The sequence below is a fragment of the Carassius carassius genome, unplaced genomic scaffold, assembly GCF_963082965.1.
Source record: "Carassius carassius unplaced genomic scaffold, fCarCar2.1 SCAFFOLD_98, whole genome shotgun sequence".
NCBI classification, from domain to species: Eukaryota; Metazoa; Chordata; class Actinopteri; order Cypriniformes; family Cyprinidae; genus Carassius; species Carassius carassius.
The window spans coordinates 94,014-113,507 of NW_026775028.1; the positions used below are offsets into that span (position 1 = coordinate 94,014).

The 19,494-nt window shown below is 41.4% G+C and overlaps 2 protein-coding genes across 3 annotated transcripts; one reads left to right on the forward strand and one right to left on the reverse strand.

The window, feature by feature from the left end:
* Positions 1 to 545: 545 nt before the first annotated feature.
* LOC132134212 (NIPA-like protein 2) lies at positions 546 to 13,222 on the reverse strand. Of its 2 annotated transcripts, none has more exons than XM_059547006.1 (12): positions 13,032 to 13,222; positions 11,406 to 11,469; positions 10,658 to 10,726; positions 10,364 to 10,532; positions 10,176 to 10,235; positions 9,710 to 9,831; positions 2,128 to 2,179; positions 1,595 to 1,733; positions 1,425 to 1,513; positions 1,012 to 1,075; positions 825 to 919; positions 546 to 743 (listed from the first exon to the last, which is right to left on the reverse strand). In XM_059547006.1, exons 1-12 carry the CDS (start codon positions 13,112 to 13,114, stop codon positions 637 to 639), a joined length of 1,113 nt encoding a protein of 370 aa, XP_059402989.1. In that variant the 5' UTR covers positions 13,115 to 13,222; the 3' UTR covers positions 546 to 636. The 2 variants fall into 2 exon arrangements, with proteins under 2 accessions (XP_059402989.1, XP_059402988.1); XM_059547005.1 differs by having other exon boundaries at positions 2,128 to 2,224.
* A 721-nt stretch (positions 13,223 to 13,943) lies between these two features.
* On the forward strand, positions 13,944 to 16,766 carry LOC132134215 (potassium voltage-gated channel subfamily S member 2-like). Its single transcript, XM_059547011.1, has one exon. It carries the CDS (start codon positions 14,293 to 14,295, stop codon positions 15,709 to 15,711), a length of 1,419 nt encoding a protein of 472 aa, XP_059402994.1. The 5' UTR covers positions 13,944 to 14,292; the 3' UTR covers positions 15,712 to 16,766.
* Positions 16,767 to 19,494: the final 2,728 nt, after the last annotated feature.

Here is a 19,494-nt window from a genome sequence, read left to right on the forward strand (position 1 = left end):
CTCTCACTCTCTCACACACAAACACACACACACACACTCAACCTCTCTCACTCACACACACACACACTCAACCTCTCTCACTCTCTCACACACACACACTCAACCTCTCTCACTCTCACACACACACACACACACTCAACCTCTCACTCTCTCACACACAAACACACACACACACACTCAACCTCTCTCACTCACACACACACACACTCAACCTCTCTCACTCTCTCACACACACACACTCAACCTCTCTCACTCTCACACACACACACACACACACTCAACCTCTCACTCTCTCACACACACACACACACACACACACACTCAACCTCTCTCTCTCTCTCTCTCACACACACACACTCAACCTCTCTCACTCTCTCACACACACGCACACTCAACCTCTCTCACTCTCTCACACACACACACACACACACACACACTCAACCTCTCTCACTCTCTCTCACACACACACACACACACTCAACCTCTCTGTCGCACACACACTCAATGTCTCTCGCGCGCGCACACACACACACACACACACACACACTCAACCTCTCTGTCGCACACACACTCAATGTCTCTCGCGCGCGCACACACACACACACTGAGCATTAGTGCCTTTCTCCATTCCTCCGTCTACGGCTCGTCCTGTTGGATCCCGCTGTTGCATGAGAGTTTAGGTGCAAGTTTTCCATATTTACTGTCATCTGATTGCGGCTGCACTTTATCTGTACAGCTTTTGCCTGAAATACACAAACACAGTCCATTAACCTAAACTCTTGGCAGCTCGATCAATGGAGCACTGTCAGGCGTTCTTAGGATACCTGGAATCTGGGCCATTGAAATGAACACGCGGTCCAGCTTGATTCTGGGACGAGCTCTCGCGATTAGGAACACTCCAGTAAATGCCAGCAGACACCTGAATAGCACACAAACACACACTCTCAAATCTTAAACCGCAAACAAACAGGAAAGTATTGTTCTAAATTATAATTTTTGAGAAGTGCTCACCCGATCACAAACATGATGATGTATATCAAAGATAAACCATAAAATTCTTCATAAAATAAAATGCCTAGAAATACAAAAGTATTCTGTTAAGCATTTTTGTGTTTCCAGGAAAGAAAAGCAACTAGTCTCTATTCTGAAAGTGACGTGACATACAGCTATGTTAACCCCCACCCAAAGTGCACAAACACACCCGGAGCAGTGGGCAGCCATTTATACTACAGTGCTCAGGGTTCAATGTCTTGCTCAAGGGCACCTCAGTCGTGGTATTGAAGGTGGAGAGAGCACTGTACTGTCACTTCCCCCACCTACAATTCCTGCCGGCCCGAGACTCGAACTCGCAACCTTAGGATAACTAGTCAGAATATCTAACCATTAGGCCACGACTTCCCCAAAACGCATTTAAACAGACTGACCTGCAACAACGGCGCTCGCGGTGAAGAAAACGTAATTGATAGGCACGATCTCTGTGGCGTCGAACATCTTCATGGCCTGATTCAGAAACCTGAGCAAATGGAGAGAAATGAGCAGGATTCTCCTGAGCACTATAAGTGAGAGGTTTGTGTCAGTGAAGGGTCAGACGCACTTGATCTGAAAGGCACAGGAAATGACCATGATGATGAACATGATGTAGAAGATGGGATAGGTGAGCTGCAGGTGACTTCCACGGATCGTCTCTGTGATCATTCCTGAAACCGCTTTCACCGAGATCACCGTCACCGAAGCTGCAACAAACATACTTTTCAGTGATACAACATTTATTCATCATGAGAATTATGAATCACTGTAAATCTATTTTAATATCTATAGACAGAAATACAACTTCTATGGCAAAATTGGTAGATGGTTTAGAAGCAGTTCTGGATATTGTAGTGTAAAATTACATTTGGATCCATTTAAATGGTCTTAAATTTCTGGTGGATCTGAAGTCTTGCATGATTTATCTTCTTTTTCATCAAAAAACAAAGTAATGAAACAACCAGATTCTTTAACAGTACGTGTCACATTTTCTTTATCTGCTCTTGTGAGTGAAGAATTGAATGATATGACTGAATAACCTGTTGTCTTTCTCATCATCATCTTCATTTTCATAACAAAAAGACCAGAATCTGTTCTTACCGAGTAACGCCACCAAGATCATCATGATCACAATGTGTTTCATGTTCCTGCACTTATACAAATACATCAGGATAGCGAAGAGAATCAGTTCAAACATCTGCAGAGAGAAAGACAGAAAAGAGTTCTGAAGAGCCATATCATTTATACGTGATTAAAGCCCCGTTTCCGCCGCTGGAACTTTACCCAAGAACTAGTGACTTTGGGCTGGTACCAGGATCTATACTGAACAAAATTATAAATGCAACACTTTTGTTTTTGCCCCCATTTTTTATGAGCTGAACTAAAAGATCTAAGACTTTTTCTATGAACACAAAAGGCCCATTTATCTCAAATATTGTTCACAAATCTGTCTAAATCTGTGTAAGTGAGCACTTCTCAATCCACCTCAATGGTGTGGCATACCAAGATGCTGATTAGACAGCAGGATTATTGCACGGGTGTGTCTTAGACTAACCACAGTAAAAGGCCACTCTAAAATGTGCAGTTTTACTGTATTGGGGGGGGTTCGAAAACCAGTCAGCATCTGGTGTGACCACCGTTTGTCTGAATACTTGAATACTTTGTTGGCATCAGTGGAAGTGCATTAGCATGGTTTAAATCGTACTTATATGACCGCCATCAGTTCGTAGCAGTGAATGAAGATGTATCATATCGATCACAAGTGCAGTATGGAGTACCTCAAGGCTCAGTAGTAGGGCCGCTACTCTTCACGCTTTATGTTACCCTTGGGAGATATCATCAGGAAACATGGTGTTAGCTTTCACTGTTATGCTGATGATACTCAGCTCTATATTTCTTCGCAGCCCGGTGAAACACACCAATTTGAAAAACTAATGGATTGCATAGTCGATATAAAAAACTGGATGACGAGTAATTTCTTACTGCTAAATTCTGAAAAAACAGAGGTGTTAATTATAGGACCTAAAAACTCTGCTTGTAATAACCTAGAACTCTGTCTAACACTTGATGGTTGCTCTGTCAATTCTTCGTCATCAGTTAGGAACCTAGGTGTGCTATTCGATCGCAATCTTTCCTTAGAAAGCCACGTTTCTAGCATTTGTAAAACTGCATTTTTCCATCTCAAAAATATATCTAAATTACGGCCTATGCTCTCAATGTCAAATGCAGAAATGTTAATCCATGCATTTATGACCTCAAGGTTAGATTATTGTAATGCTTTATTGGGTGGTTGTTCTGCACGCTTAGTAAACAAACTACAGCTAGTCCAAAATGCAGCAGCAAGAGTTCTTACTAGAACCAGGAAGTATGACCATATTAGCCCGGTCCTGTCAACACTGCACTGGCTCCCTATCAAGCATCGCATAGATTTTAAAATATTGCTTATTACTTATAAAGCCCTGAATGGTTTAGCACCTCAGTATTTGAATGAGCTCCTTTTACATTATAATCCTCTACGTCCGCTACGTTCTCAAAACTCAGGCAATTTGATTGAATTTGTTCGGGAGGCAGACACACTCTTGCAGTTTAAATCTAGATTAAAGACCCATCTCTTTAACCTGGCATACACATAACATACTAATATGCTTTTAATATCCAAATCCGTTAAAGGATTTTTAGGCTGCATTAATTAGGTAAACCGGAACCGGAAACACTTCCCATAACACCCTATGTACTTGCTACATCATTAGAAGAATGGCATCTACGCTAATATTAGTCTGTTTCTCTCTTATTCCGAGGTCACCGTAGCCACCAGATCCAGTCTGTGTCCAGATCAGAGGGTCACTGCAGTCACCCGGATCCAGTATGTATCCAGACCAGATGCTGGATCAGCACCTAGAAAGGACCTCTACATCCCTGAAAGACAGCGGAGACCAGGACAACTAGAGCCCCAGATACAGATCCCCTGTAAAGACCTTGTCTCAGAGGAGCACCAGGACAAGACCACAGGAAACAGATGATTCTTCTGCACAATCTGACTTTGCTGCAGCCTGGAATTGAACTACTGGTTTCGTCTGGTCAGAGGAGAACTGGACCCCCAACTGAGCCTGGTTTCTCCCAAGGTTTTTTTCTCCATTCTGTCACCGATGGAGTTTCGGTTCCTTGCCGCTGTCGCCTCTGGCTTGCTTAGTTGGGGACACTTCATCTACAGCGATATCGTTGACTTGATTGCAAATAAATGCACAGACACTATTTAACTGAACAGAGATGACATAACTGAATCCAATGATGAACTGCCTTTAACTATCATTTTTGCATTATTGACACTGTTTTCCTAATGAATGTTGTTCAGTTGCTTTGACGCAATGTATTTTGTTTAAAGCGCTATATAAATAAAGGTGACATTGACATTGACATTGACACAGTGCAGCACATCTCCTTCACATAGAGTTGATCAGGTTGTTGAATTTGGCCTGTGATATATTGCTCCACTCCTCTTCAATGGCTGTGTGAAGTTGCTGGATATTGGCAGGCACTGGAACACGCTGTTGTATACGCCGATCCAGAGCATCCCAAACATGCTCAATGGGTGACATGTCCGGTGAGTATGCTGGCCATGCAAGAACTGGGATGTTTTCAGCTTCCAGGAATTGTGTACAGATCCTAACATGGGGCTGTGCATTATCATGCTGCAACATGAGGTGATGGACATGGATGAATGACACAACAATGGGCCTCAGGATCTCGTCACTGTATCTCTGTGCATTCAAAATGCCATCAATAAAATGCACCTCTGTTCGTTGTCCATAACATACACCTGCCCATACCATAACCCCACCACCACCATGGTCCACTCGATCCACAACGATGACATCAGCAAACCGCTCACCCACACGCAGAACCTGATTTTACCAAGTGAGACATGTTCCTGGGACAACATCTTTGTTGACCCTGGAACAACGTTGTGATTAACCAATCAGATTTGACAAACAAGTTTATAGATTTTGTGAAGTTTATGCTTACCATCACTGTTTGGTTCTTGTACGTCAGTGTCATTCATGTATAATTTCCTCAGATTTTAGGGATTACTCATGGTTAAAGTTAGGTTTAGGTGTAGGGATATGGTCAAGATTAAATTTTTGGAGTAAAATGTTGTTCCAGGGTCAACAAAGTATGTTGACCTAGGAACACATCTAACTCTGCAAAATCAGGACGTGCCACCCACACGACGCCATACACACTGTCTGCCATCTGCCCTGTACAGTGAAAACATCATTCATCCGTGAAGAGAACACCTCTTCAAAGTGCCAGACGCCATCGAATGTGAGCATTTGCCCACTCAAGTCTGTTACGACGACAAACTGCAGTCAGGTCGAGACCTGTTTCTCACATTTTGTGCAGAAATTCTTTGGTTATGCAAACCGATTGTTGCAGCAGCTGTCGGGGTGGCTGGTCTCAGATGATCTTGGAAGTGAAGATGCTGGATGTGGAGGTCCTGATGGTGTGGTTACACGTGATCTGCAGTTGTCAGGTCAAGTCAAGTCACCTTTTATTTATATAGCACTTGAACAACATTAATTAGGGAAACAGTGTGTCAATAATGCAAAATGACAGTTAAAATCAGTTCATCATTGAATTCAGTGATGTCATCTCTGTTCAGTTTAAATAGTGTCTGTGCAATCATTTGCAATCAAGTCAACTATATCTCTGTAAATGAAGGTGACCCCAACTAAGCAAGCCAGAGGCGACAGCGGCAGGGAACCGAAACTCCATTGGTGACAGAATGGAGAAAAAAAACCTTGGGAGAAACCAGGCTCAGTTGGGGGGCCAGTTCTCCTCTGACCAGACGAAACCAGTAGTTCAATTCCAGGCTGCAGCAAAGTCAGATTGTGCAGAAGAATCATCTGTTTCCTGTGGTCTTGTCCTGGTGCTCCTCTGAGACAAGGTCCTTTCTAGGTGCTGATCCACCATCTGGTCTGGATACGTACTGGATCCGGGTGACTGCAGTGACCCTCTGATCTGGACACAGACTGGATCTGGTGGCTATGGTGACCTCGGAATAAGAGAGAAACAGACTAATATTAGCGTAGATGCCATTCTTCTTATGATGTAGCAAGTACATCGGGTGTTATGGGAAGTGTTTCCGGTTCCGGTTTACCTAATTAATGCAGCCTAAAAATCCTTTAACGGATTTGGATAATAAAAGCATATTAGTATGTTATGTGTAAGCCAGGTTAAAGAGATGGGTCTTTAATCTAGATTTAAACTGCAAGAGTGTGTCTGCCTCCCGAACAATGTTAGGTAGGTTATTCCAGAGTTTAGGCGCCAAATAGGAAAAGGATCTGCCGCCTGCAGTTGATTTTGATATTCTAGGTATTATCAAATTGCCTGAGTTTTGAGAACGTAGCGGATGTAGAGGATTATAATGTAAAAGGATCTCATTCAAATACTGAGGTGCTAAACCATTCAGGGCTTTATAAGTAATAAGCAATATTTTAAAATCTATACGATGCTTGATAGGGAGCCAGTGCAGTGTTGACAGGACCGGGCTAATATGGTCATACTTCCTGGCTGTGAGGCCGGTTTAATGTACTGACCAATTCTCTGAAATGCCTTTGGAGATGGCTTATGGTAGAGAAATGAACAGCTCTGGTGGACATTCCTGCAGTCAACATGCCAATTGCACGCTCCCTCAAACTTGAGACATCTGTGGCATTGTGCTGTGTGATAAAACTGCACATGGATAACATTAAACACACTCTCTGTGGGTTGTTTCTCACTTAGGTGACCCTTCGGGTCATCCTCAGGCATTGTCCCCCCACTATATGGCCCAATGACCCTCTCATGGTGTCCACACAGCAATTCCAAGAAAACACATGAATATATGGGCATACAGAAGCAATGTTAAATGAATTTTTCCACCACAGTAAATAGAAAAAGTCTTAGATCTTTGAGTTCAGCTCATGTATAATGGGGGAAAAAACAAAAGTGTTGCGTCTATAATTTTGTTATAAACGCAACACAGTGTAAATAAAGTTCCATGTAATAAACGGCCCTCAGAAAGTCCCTGCTGGCGAGGTAGTACTTTTTCAAAGGTCCGGAACTTTCTGGGTTCATTCAGAGTTCACGAAGCAAAATATTGCATTGTGATTTCAACCACGATTTATTCAGATATTCAAAATATTTCAAAATATTACTGTTATTATGGAATGTAGTTTTAACAGTATTTCAGGGGAGAATGTACAGTATTGTTCAAAATAATAGCAGTACAATGTGACTAACCAGAATAATCCAGGTTTTTAGTATATTTTTTATTGCTACATGGCAAACAAGTTACCAGTAGGTGCATTAGATTCTCAGAAAAAAAAACAAGACCCAGCATTCATGATATGCACGTTCTTAAGGCTGTGCAATTGGGCAATTAGTTAAAAGGGGTGTGTTCAAAAAAATAGCAGTTTCTGCCATTGACTCTACAAACTCAAAACTATTTTTTACAAACGTTTTTGTTTATAGGATTTAGCAATCCTGTAAATCACTAAACTAATATTTAGTTGTATGACCACAGTTTTTTAAAACTGCTTCACATCTGTGTGGCATGGAGTCAACCAACTTGTGGCACCTCTCAGCTGTTATTCCACTCCATGATTCTTTGACAATATTCCACAATTCATTCACATTTCTTGGTTTTGCTTCAGAAACAGCATTTTTGATATCACCCCACAAGTTCTCGATTGGATTAAGGTCCAGGGACTGGGCTGGCCACTCTATAACATTAATTTTGTTGGTTTGGAACCAAGACTTTGCTCGTTTACTAGTGTGTTTGGGGTCATTGTCTTGTTGAAACAACCATTTCAAGGGCATGTCCTCTTCAGCATAAAGGCAACATGACCTCTTCAAGTATTTTGACATATGCAAACTGATCCATGATCCCTGGTATGCGATAAATAGGCCCAGCACCATAGTAGGAGAAACATGCCCATATCATGATGCTTGCACCACCATGCTTCACTGTTTTCACTGTGTACTGTGGCTTGAATTTAGAGTTTGGGGGTACGTCTCACAAACTGTCTGTGGCCCTTGGACCCAAAAAGAAAAATTTTACTCTCATCAGTCCTCAAAAAGTTCCTCCATTTCTCTTTAGGCCAGTTGAGGTGTTCTTTGCCAAATTGTAACCTCTTCTGCACATGCCTTTTTTTAACAGAGGGACTTTGCGGGGGATTCTTGAAAATAGATTAGCTTCACACAGACGTCTTCAAACTGACACAGTACTTAGAGGTAACTCCAGACTGTCTTAGATCATCCTGAAGCTGATCATTGGCTGAGCCTTTGCCATTCTGGTTATTCTTCGATCCATTGGTTGTCTTCCATTTTCTTTCACGTCTCTCTGGTTTTGCTCTCCATTTTAAGGCATTGGAGATCATTTTAGCTGAACAGCCTATAATTTTTTGCACCTCTTTATAGGATTTCCCCTCTCCAATCAACTTTTTAATCAAAGTACGCCGTTCTTCTGAACAATGTCTTGAATGACCCATTTTCCTCAGGCTTTCAAATGCATGTTCAACAAGTGCTGGCTTCATCCTTGAATAGGGGCCATCTGATTCACACCTGTTTTTTCACAAAATTGATGACCTCACTGATAGAATGCCACACTGCTATTTTTTTTTTAACACACCCCTTTCAACTAATTGCCCAATTGCACAGCCTTACGAGCATGCATCACCTACTGGTAACTTGTTTGCCACGTAGCAATAAAAAAAATACTAAAAACCTGGATTATTCTGGTTGGTCACATTGTACTGCTATTATTTTGTAATTTAGGCTGTATATACAGTACAGACCAAAAGTTTGGACACACCTTCTCATTCAAAGAGTTTTCTTTATTTTCATGACTATGAAAATTGTAGATTCACACTGAAGGCATCAAAACTATGAATTAACACATGTGGAATTATATATGGAATTATATACATAACAAAAGTGTGAAACAACTGAAAATATGTCATATTGTAGGTTCTTCAAAGTAGCCTCCTTTTGCTTTGATTACTGCTTTGCACACTCTTGGCATTCTCTTGATGAGCTTCAAGAGGTAGTCACCTGAAATGGTCTTCCAACAGTCTTGAAGGAGTTCCCCGAGAGATGCTTAGCACTTGTTGGTCCTTTTGCCTTCTGTCTACGGTCCAGCTCACCCCTAAACCATCTCGATTGGGTTCAGGTCCGGTGACTGTGGAGGCCAGGTCATCTGGCGCAGCACCCCATCACTCTCCTTCTTGCTCAAATAGCCCTTGATGCCTTCAGTGTGACTCTACAATTTTCATAGTCATGAAAATAAAGAAAACTCTTTAAATGAGAAGGTGTGTCCAAACCTTTTGTCTGTACTGTATACACATTTCCTTGAACTACATTTCTGTGGCTATTAATATGTTTAAATCACCAGACTATTTGCCTAATCTTCATGGTACATTAGATCGCGATGGAAACACAGAAAGCAACAGGTCTGGGGGGAAAATAGTTGCTAGGGAAAAAAAGTTCCTGGTAAAGTTGTTCCGGGTAATTTCGGTGGAAACAGCATAAGTATCAATCAAGCGAGGACTTTATTTCACTTCTCTAAGTGTCACTTTACTAATGCTGTAAAATGTGATCAGTTAGCTGTACTGTAACTTGGTCAAGATTACAACAGACTTACGAAGTAAATCAGAAAGGTCCAGCTGACCAGCGAGCGCTCCACCATGTTGGCCGTGACATGAGGTGATGAATGAGGGGCGAATGTCACCAGGAAGTAGGTGCCGGTAAGCGCTAAGGCACCTCCTGCCGACAAAACATCTTCATTACAAGAACATTGAGGAAAGCTGCTTGAAACCTGTTTTTGTTACATTATCATGAAACCATGAACCACTGCTGTCACATCATGGAGTATTTTAACCATGTCCTTACTGCATTTCACAGCCTTGAACTTTTCAGTTGTGTTGCTGTCTATACAGGGTCAGAAAGCTCTCGGATTTCATAAAAAATAAAATCACAAAATCGTGCTTTATATGTACATATAATACAACTTTAATTATGAATTATTTTTTACTAATTTGTTTATTTTCCTACAAAACAAGAGAAGACAAGAACTTCATTATGAGATGTAAAAAAGACTCTAATCTCACCGAGGATATCTGAAGCCCGTAACGTCTCCTTGAGGAACACCACAGAAATGACGGCACTCGCTGAAAGAGATAAACAGAGCCAGTTTTTCATTTGTAGAGTTAAATACTGACTCTTGAACTACAGAACTGCAGCATTTGGACCCATGATCAACTGTGTCATGTTTTAATGAACAGAGAGAAGGTCTTACCGATGACAGACACACAGCTGAGAGGAGCGATGAGTGATGCCGGAGCAAATCCATATGCAGCAAAGTTCCCCAGCTCCCCCAAACCCATCAGCAGGATCCCGCACCACCACAGACGGCTGGTGTAGTACGGCTTCGTCCCTCGCTGCGACTGCCGCACATGTGTGTATTTCTGCACAAACACCAGAGACACTACCACAGTTTAGCAGAGATGACCTCTAAACATCAAACACATGCAGTACCGACACACTGAAAGAGTGCTAGTGTGTGTGATTGTGTGAGCGAGCTGAGCTTCACCTGGATATTCAAGGAGATGCTGATGAGAAAGTTTCCACATACTACGATGCAGATCCCTACGATATAAACCTACGAACAAAAAACATCAGCTCAGGGGTGTCACTAGTGTGGGGAGATGGGACAGAGTACAGGGACCTGTGTCATAATGAGCCAAAACTATATACTGTACACAGGCCCCAGAACACCCAGTGACGCCCCCAAACCAGCACATTCCTCATCCCTAAAACACCATTTGCTGAATTATGTCTCCAGGACCAATAAGGATGATTCAAGAACATGAGCTACATGTACAAACATGTGCATGTACACCAGCACCAACTAGATGTGTGCTAAAGCAAAACTCTTTAAGATATTTAGCTGGATGAGAAACCTTGAGTTGAAAAAACTCAGAACTGAAATAAAGTTTGAATTTATTATTTCAGATTAGAGGTTGTAGTCACTGTAGATTGAGTTTAGTCTCAGATCAGAGGTTGCAGATGATGTATCTTGAGATTTGTTTCAGATCAGAAGTTGTAATCATTGTACGTAGACTGAGTTTAGTCTCATATTAGAGGTTGCAGATTCTGTTTCTTGAGATTAGTTTTAGATTTGAGGTTGTAGTTGCTGTAGATTGAGTTTAGTCTCAGATTAGCGGTTGCAGTTGCTGTACCTTGAGTTTATTATTTCAGTTAGAGGTTGTAGTCATTGTAGATTGAGTTTAGTTTCAGAATAGTGGCATAGTGGCATTCCTGCATTGTTGTTTTTGTACCTCCATCCTGGATCTTGACCTGTCCTTTCCACAAGGTGTATAAAGAGACAAACACACTGCACCACTGGTAAATGAAAAGAACAACAGACACAAATTCAACAGCTGTGGTCACATTAATCTCTCTGACATTCATCTGCTGTTCAGAGCTCAATGATCAGTCTGTGTTACGGTCTGTGTACATTCATACAGATCAGACCGAGCTCACACATGCAATACAATATATATATATATATATAATTATTATATATATATATATATATGTAACAATAAAAAACTCCATAACTATGGGAAGAAGGAGGCGGGAACCAGCGGACAATCAAATAAAGACTTTAATAACAAAATAAACACAAAACAGTGCAACAGCCCCTCGCGGACGACTGTCACGCACAAATAAAAAGCAAACACAAAATAAAGTCCAGGCCTGGTCCTCTCTCCTCCTTCACTGTCGTCGCTCCTGTTTTATATCCTTCCATCTCCTCCGTATCTCCTCCGTATCTCCGTATATCTATATATATATATTTTTATTATTATTATTTTATTAATTTTGGAAAATATTGACTTTCTTCATGTAAAACTCCATAGATATATATATATAAAAAAAAAAAAAAAAAAAAACTCTTATGAAACAACCTGACATCAAACACCAGGGGCCTGTACCATAAAGCTGGATTAGCTGGTTTAGCTGAAGCTTGCAGAAGGTTGTGTTCTGGGTTAGAGATCTCAGACTGAAGCTGGACCAATCAGATGTAAGAGAAGTGACACATGTCCGATACAAAGTCACTCCAGTTCATGTTGATCCAAATTGAAGGTCACTATTGCTAAAAAAAACAAAAACAAATAGAAATCTGGCATTAATGATAATTACTGAGTAATCTTATGATTTATATAATTAATGTGTTTCATATTATTATTATGTATCTTTTACACACAAGCAATTTTAGTTTAACAGTTATTTATCAATTATAAATTGTTTATTTTAAATAAATATTAATGTAAACAGATCATGTAATATAAATAAGCTGTAGTATCAAAAGATTGCACTATTTAAAAAAAAAAATCTGACCTTATATGTTCGAGTCTCCATCACTATGTATTTTCAAATGTATAAATTAAGTTAACAAGTTTCACTTGTGACTGCACTGATAGAGCAAGATAATTTATTTTATTTGTCCTCCTTAATTTTTCATATGACGTTTAAGTTTGTCATATTCTTATCTCTTAACCTTTAGCAAAACCTTTAACCTTTAGTTTTGAATCTCGCTGGGTCTCTCGCGAGAAGTAAATCAAACTTGCTTTGTGTTGCAAGGCTTGTGATTGGCTGTTCTCCACAAACTCAGGATCAAAGCCAGAGTTGACAAAGAAAGTTGATGAACAGCATCATGGTACCAACAAAGCCGAATTAGAGAGTTTTGGTTTTGTCAACTCAAAAAAAAAACATCCTGTAACTCTGAATTTGTTCAGCTACCATCATGATACAGGCCCCAGAAATACTTAACGATAAGCAACCACTCAACAGCCAACAAAATAACAAGACTAATAAGGCTTGAATTAAAAGCTCACTCCACACTTATTATGAATATCAACAGCAGTATCTTCAAGAAAACAATTATGAGTAGAAATACATACGGCTTCTCCAGAAAAGGAAAGGAAGGCAGTGCTGGGACTCTCTCTCTCTCCACCCGTGTGTGTGTGTGTGTGTGTGTGTTCATGCTTACAGGACTCTTTGTGCAGGGCAGGACAATAGTGTTCTGTGAGTGTGTGTGAGTTGCAGGCGGGGGCAGTCTGTGCTGGATGGACAGTAGATCTATTATCTTATTTTACAGGACATTCTTGCATGCTAACACTGAGAATGTGTTTTAATGTGTGATTGTAAGGTTTACAGTAGCACAAGTGGTCTCTGAAACCTTAAAAAATAAAACAAACAACCAACATAACACAAATCAAAATGGCTCATGATCATCTTAAAAGTAAAGAAAATTTTGAAAATAAAAAGCTAAGTTGTCTGTATATTACTTAAAAAGGCTCTGTTTTAACTGGGCTTTTCTCAACTGGAAGTCTAAACATTTACATTTTTCCCATGTTTTTTTCTCCATTTCTGTCACCAACACTATTGAAATAGAGTTGAAATAGATGATGACATCACGGAATCATCAATAAACTGAATTTAGCTGGAAAAATCACTCTTGCATTACTGACAATCTATTTTCCTGTTTGACTCTGTAAAGCTGCTTTGACATTTATTGGTCAGACACTTTTTATCCATACATTACTTTATCTAGTGAAAACCACAACTGCCAAAAAAGGCTCCCGAGATGCTTTACCCAGTTATAATCATGACAGTTTGACATTTTTACAGTAGACACGCTCATCGCGTCTCCGTGGATTCTTCGGGACACTGTGGGATGGATATTTTCCAGAACTGACTTAAAGTCATCAGCGTTTTAACATTTTAAACGGACAGAAGCGTGTTTTTGTGTCATGATATCGCCCCCATCATGTGCGGGATTCAGCGGCGTCACTGTCGTGCGCGCGCCTGCAGCTGTGCGCGTGCTGTGAACGCTGGAACGCCGTGAGTTTATCACGCTCTTAATCGCCTCACATATGAATCATATTCACAGAAACTGCATGTGAATACGAAACGAGTTCGCCGCGATCGGCTTAACCGGGAGGATTCATCGAGCTGTTCGCGATTCTTGTGACAGATGAAAGGTTCCTGTGAAGATATCTGCCGCTTCGAGGGAGCCGACGCAGTAAATGGATATATTGATGGGAGAACGTCTGTAAACGGTTTTTTCATTCTGCTTAATTTGCACCAGACTGCAGCTCCTCAGAGACAGACCAAACTCACAGAGACTGTGTGCTTCCCTCATCCTCCGAGTGATCCGTCATGAGCGTGCAGAGCGCCTGCGCGCCGGAGGAGGGCGCTATACGCATCAATGTGGGAGGCTTCCGGCGCCGGCTGCTGTCCAAGCGACTCTCTCGCTTCCCCGAGACCAGACTCGCTCGCCTGCTGGGGTGTCGGTCCAAAGAGTCCATCCTCGAACTGTGCGACGACTACGACGACTCTGAAAATGAGTTCTACTTTGACCGCAATCCGGCGCTCTTCCCTTATGTGTTACACTTCTACAACACGGGGCGGCTACACGTCATGGATGAACTCTGCATCTTTTCCTTCAGTCAGGAGATTGAGTACTGGGGCATTGACGAGCTGTTCCTCGACTCGTGCTGCAGCGGCTCCTATCACTGCCGCATGATGGAACCCGAGGAGACCGACTGGGATGACAAGAGTGAAGAGAGGAGCACCACTTCATCTTTTGATGAGATCCTGGAGTTCTACAACGATGCTGGTAAATTTGACAAGCAGCTGCTCGGAAGCGTCCGGAGGAGAATCTGGTTGATGCTGGACAATCCTGGCTATTCGATCCCCAGCCGGCTCATCAGTATCTTCTCCATTCTGGTGTTGTTGGTCTCCATTGCCACCATGTGTATGAACAGCATGAGCGAGTTCACGCAGCTGGACGCTGATGGAAAGCCCCGCGAGGACCTTCGCTTCGAGCTCGTGGAGCATTTTGGAATTGGGTGGTTCACGTTCGAGCTGCTCTCCAGATTCGCTGTGGCGCCAGACCTTCTGCATTTCTTCAAACACCCTCTGAACCTGATCGACCTGGTGTCCATCTTGCCTTTTTATCTGACCCTGGTCATTAACCTGGTGGCGGAGAGCAGCCCAGCACTGGCGAACCTGGGTCGAGTGGCTCAGGTGCTGAGACTGATGAGGGTCTTCCGCATCCTGAAGCTGGCGCGTCACTCCACAGGCCTGCGCTCGCTCGGAGCCACACTCAAGAACAGCTACAAGGAGATTGGCCTGCTGCTGCTGTATTTGGCCGTGGGAGTGTCCTTCTTCTCCGTCATGGCCTACACCGTCGAGAAAGAGGACAACGAGGGATTGAACACCATCCCTGCCGGCTGGTGGTGGGCCACGGTCAGCATGACCACTGTGGGATACGGCGACGTTGTTCCTGGCTCCGTCGTGGGCAAATTGACGGCCTCAGCTTGCATACTCGCGGGAATATTGGTTGTCGTGCTTCCTATCACTTTGATATTTAATAAATTTTCTCTGTTTTACAAGAGACAGAAACAGCTGGAGACCGTCATGCGGAGCTGCAACTTTGACGGGGGAATAAAGGAGGCTCCGTCTGTGAATCTGAGGAATTACTATGCTCATAAAGTCAAAACACTGATGGCCAGTCTGTCCAACATGAGTCGCAGTTCACCCAGTGATCACAGTTTAAACATGTCTCTGCATTAGACGGGAACAGCTTGTTGTCAGTGGTGTGTTTTCATCATGGATCTCACACCTAATTCTGATCTCAACAGCAAGACTCGCAGAACATCTGATCATAATAATGGTGTGTGTATGTATATATGAGCAGGGATGGGACCCTTAATGAATCATTAACTCCTTCTGGGATCTCTCTCAGTTTTCTCTCCAGCATGCGCAGCAGCTTCTTTTAGTTTGAGGGAACAGCAGGTCTATACTGGTGGAGGGTTCAGGGGATTTAGTGCTGAATCTCTCCTGTTGTCACGATATATATATATATGCAGAGAGATAAATGTTTTCTCTATCGCTGTTATACAGAAAGGAAAAACAATTGAAGTGACTAAGATGAACTGTAATGATATTATTTTGACTATCTGTAAATGAAGGTTTATAGTCAGGGCCGTCCTTAGCTGACACGGGGCCCCGTTCAATCCGTTCACAATCGCTGTGGGGACCCCTCAAGTGCGGGGCCCTAAGGATGGCCCTGTTTATAGTCATCCAGGTAAATATTTACACCGTCAGAGACATAACAACAGTCCATCTGAAATACACTTTGAAATAAAGGATTTTCAGTGGTTTTGTCAGGGGTGTGTCGGTACGATTATCAGTGTCAAACTGTTGATGGAGGACATGGAAGTAATCATCCCTATCCCCTTGGAGTGGAGACTTTGAGTGAGCAGGGCTCCTGCGTTATTAACTGTGTATATTAACTGTGTTTATTTGCAACAGTTATGCTACATAATGGCATGCATGTGCCCCTGCTCACTCAAAATCCCCACTCCAAGGGGATAGGGATGATCACTTCCATTTGGGATTTGCCCGTGAACCGTACGGCATACTCCTATGTTTTTTTGCTTTTGAATGAATTTCACACATCCCTAAGGCAAACCAATTTCTGTTCTACAGTTGTCAGAGGTGATCAGTCAAGTTATCATTCTTCATTTGTTAGTATCGCTGTTGTTTAATTTGAATTGTAAATGCAGAATGTGATCCTGACGGTTGGGGTCAGAGGTCTGACATCGTGCTGCATTAGAATTAAACAGTATATGTAAATGTGTCTTGTGTAAATTATCAAAAGTAAATGTCAAATATGTGTGTTTAGGTGTTTTCTGATGTAATCTTAAAATATGGATGTGAGGAAAGAATCAGATTTATTACATAATGTACTTGAGCTCATGTTCTGTGCTAGAAAGCTGTACACAACATCTGAATCAGCTAATAATGAGCACTAATGTGTTTTTTACCTGTGTGGATTTGTTATCTTTGAAGCTCATAATTAATTTTCTTTTTAGAACCACTGAGATTGCAATTTTCTCAGTGCTTTTTTGCATTGTGACAGTATTTTCATGAAACATTTACCCCCAAAATCTCATAACTCTAATGTGGAATAAAATAAATGTCAGTGTTGAATGTGCTGCCTAACATTTATTTACCAAATCATAGAATAAAAACTGTTGCTTTGAGAAGAATCTAACAAAAGCCATTTAAATCATGGCAATTACAAGAAACTTAAGCAGATTGTCTAGAATGCATTACAGTAATGAGACTTTTTTTGGATTATGGTAATAATGATAATTGTCAAGAAAATAATTTTACTGCTCTTAGTGGAACATTATCTTGATGCTTTTGGAAATGGGCTTCTGAGCTTTATTGGCATGACAAAGCAATGTCCATTACATTAATTAAGGAATAAATGATTATATAATTCATAAACAAAACAAAAACGGATCTGTAAAATAATTAAATAAATAAGTATATGTATACTTTCTTAATAAAAATATTAAAGACAATAGTTAACAAACAAAAAAAAACCTTTGCACAACAGTACGTTCAATTCAAATAGCTTTATTAGCAAGACAAAGAGAATGGTGTAACATCTGAATATTTATATATTTTATAAATAATATGTAATATATAACTAATATGGAAATGTCATATATACCCATAGATACATTTATAACAAATAAATATAGAAAATAAATAATAATAATAGCGATTTTCCTGTAGCAACTGCTGGACTGAGAAATGGAACAGTATGTACATGTGTAACAGTATTTCAGTTCTGGCCTTTGAGAGTGTGTCTATTGGCTCTTTGTTTCTGGACTGTGTTTGTCCCTCAGGTGATGCACGATGCTTCGAATTTTGCAGCAATATTTGCAGATTTGGCTTTTCGCTGAGAATGAAACAAAGTTTTTCGGTTGGACTACAAATGTTAAATTGGGTCAGACTGTGCTCACTGAGTCTGTACATCATCAATGTTTTCCTGAATTTGACATCAGTCACTGTGCTCAGGTAGTTTGCCATGGTGTACTCTCGATTTAGTGCCGAATAACATTCTAATTAAGTTGTCTTGAGAAAGCCAATTTACTGATCTACTATTTAATCTACCTATGTGTTATGTTGTAATAAGCATTTATTAAAACAGAAATGTGTATTTTAAGAATACGTTTTATAACGTGCTCCGAGCATTCAACACATCAAGTTAACTTCAGCGCCGCGCTGCGGGAAAGCTGAACCGAGCAGCTGTTACTCGCGCGCTGTGTTCGGTCTGCACGAGAGAGAGCCGCGTCTCACGAACAGCAACACTGAACCGAGCTCTCCTTCAGGACGCTCACGTCCTCCTGCACCTGAACGAACAAATACACATCGCAGTTTAAATAAACAGAAAAAAAAAGAGCGAAAAGCGAAAGAGCTCAATTCAGCAGCGCGGTGTTCTGGTGTTCATGGAGCAAGCAGAGACGCGTCTCAAAGTCTTCGAAATACCCGTCTTGGTGTGTTCGAAAAAGTATTTGGTTATGTCTTAAGTGAAAGTAAAGTGTTGGAAAGAAATGGGATGTGTATCATAATGGATGCGTTTGTCTCTTAAAGTGACGGTGCCTAATTTACTAGCTCTGCTGTCGGTGTCTTTAATGTATGAAAATGAAAGTAAATCACTCACTGCTCTTGATTGAAGTACTTTGTAGTTTTAACAAGAATTTATCCAAAGTCAATCCAAAAATCAGATAGAATTGTTTTACTAGTGGGTGCAGGCCACTAGTTCATTTTCCATTGTAAAAATCTAAAGTATTTTTGTCATTGTGTGACCCACACTGGTCAAAATGTTTAGTTGTTTTTTCACCACAACAGTCAACCATGACCTAACATTGTTCGGGAGGCAGACACACTCTTGCAGTTTAAATCTAGATTAAAGACCCATCTCTTTAACCTGGCATACACATAACAAACGAATATGCTTTTATTATCCAAATCCGTTAAAGGATTTTTAGGCTGCATTAATTAGGTAAACCGGAACCGGATACACTTCCCATAACAATCTATGTACTTGCTACATCATTAGAAGAATGGCATCTACGCTAATATTTGTCTGTTTCTCTCTTGTTCCGAGGTCACCGTGGCCACCAGATCCAGTCTGTGTCCAGATCAGAGGGTCACTGCAGTCACCCGGATCCAGTACGTATCCAGACCAGATGGTGGATCAGCACCTAGAAAGGACCTCTACATCCCTGAAAGACAGCGGGGACCAGGACAACTAGAGCCCCAGATACAGATCCCCTGTAAAGACCTTGTCTCAGAGGAGCACCAGGACAAGACCACAGGAAACAGATGATTCTTCTGCACAATCTGACTTTGCTGCAGCCTGGAATTGAACTACTGGTTTCGTCTGGTCAGAGGAGAACTGGCCCCCCAACTGAGCCTGGTTTCTCCCAAGGTTTTTTTCTCCATTCTGTCACCGATGGAGTTTCGGTTCCTTGCCGCTGTCGCCTCTGGCTT

What these genes read in the sequence shown, in the direction of transcription:
- LOC132134212 (XM_059547005.1), bottom strand. Translation starts at nt 13,114, where the DNA reads ATGAACACACACACACACACACACACACGGGTGGAGAGAGAGAGAGTC. An exon ending in GGTCAAGATCCAGGATGGAG is followed by an intron (nt 10,727 to 11,405) that starts GTACAAAAACAA and finishes TTTTGTTCGTAG; the next exon opens with GTTTATATCGTAGGGATCTG. An exon ending in CGCGAGCGCCGTTGTTGCAG is followed by an intron (nt 1,076 to 1,424) that starts GTCAGTCTGTTT and finishes TTGTATTTCTAG; the next exon opens with GCATTTTATTTTATGAAGAA.
- LOC132134215 (XM_059547011.1), top strand. Translation starts at nt 14,293, where the DNA reads ATGAGCGTGCAGAGCGCCTGCGCGCCGGAGGAGGGCGCTATACGCATC.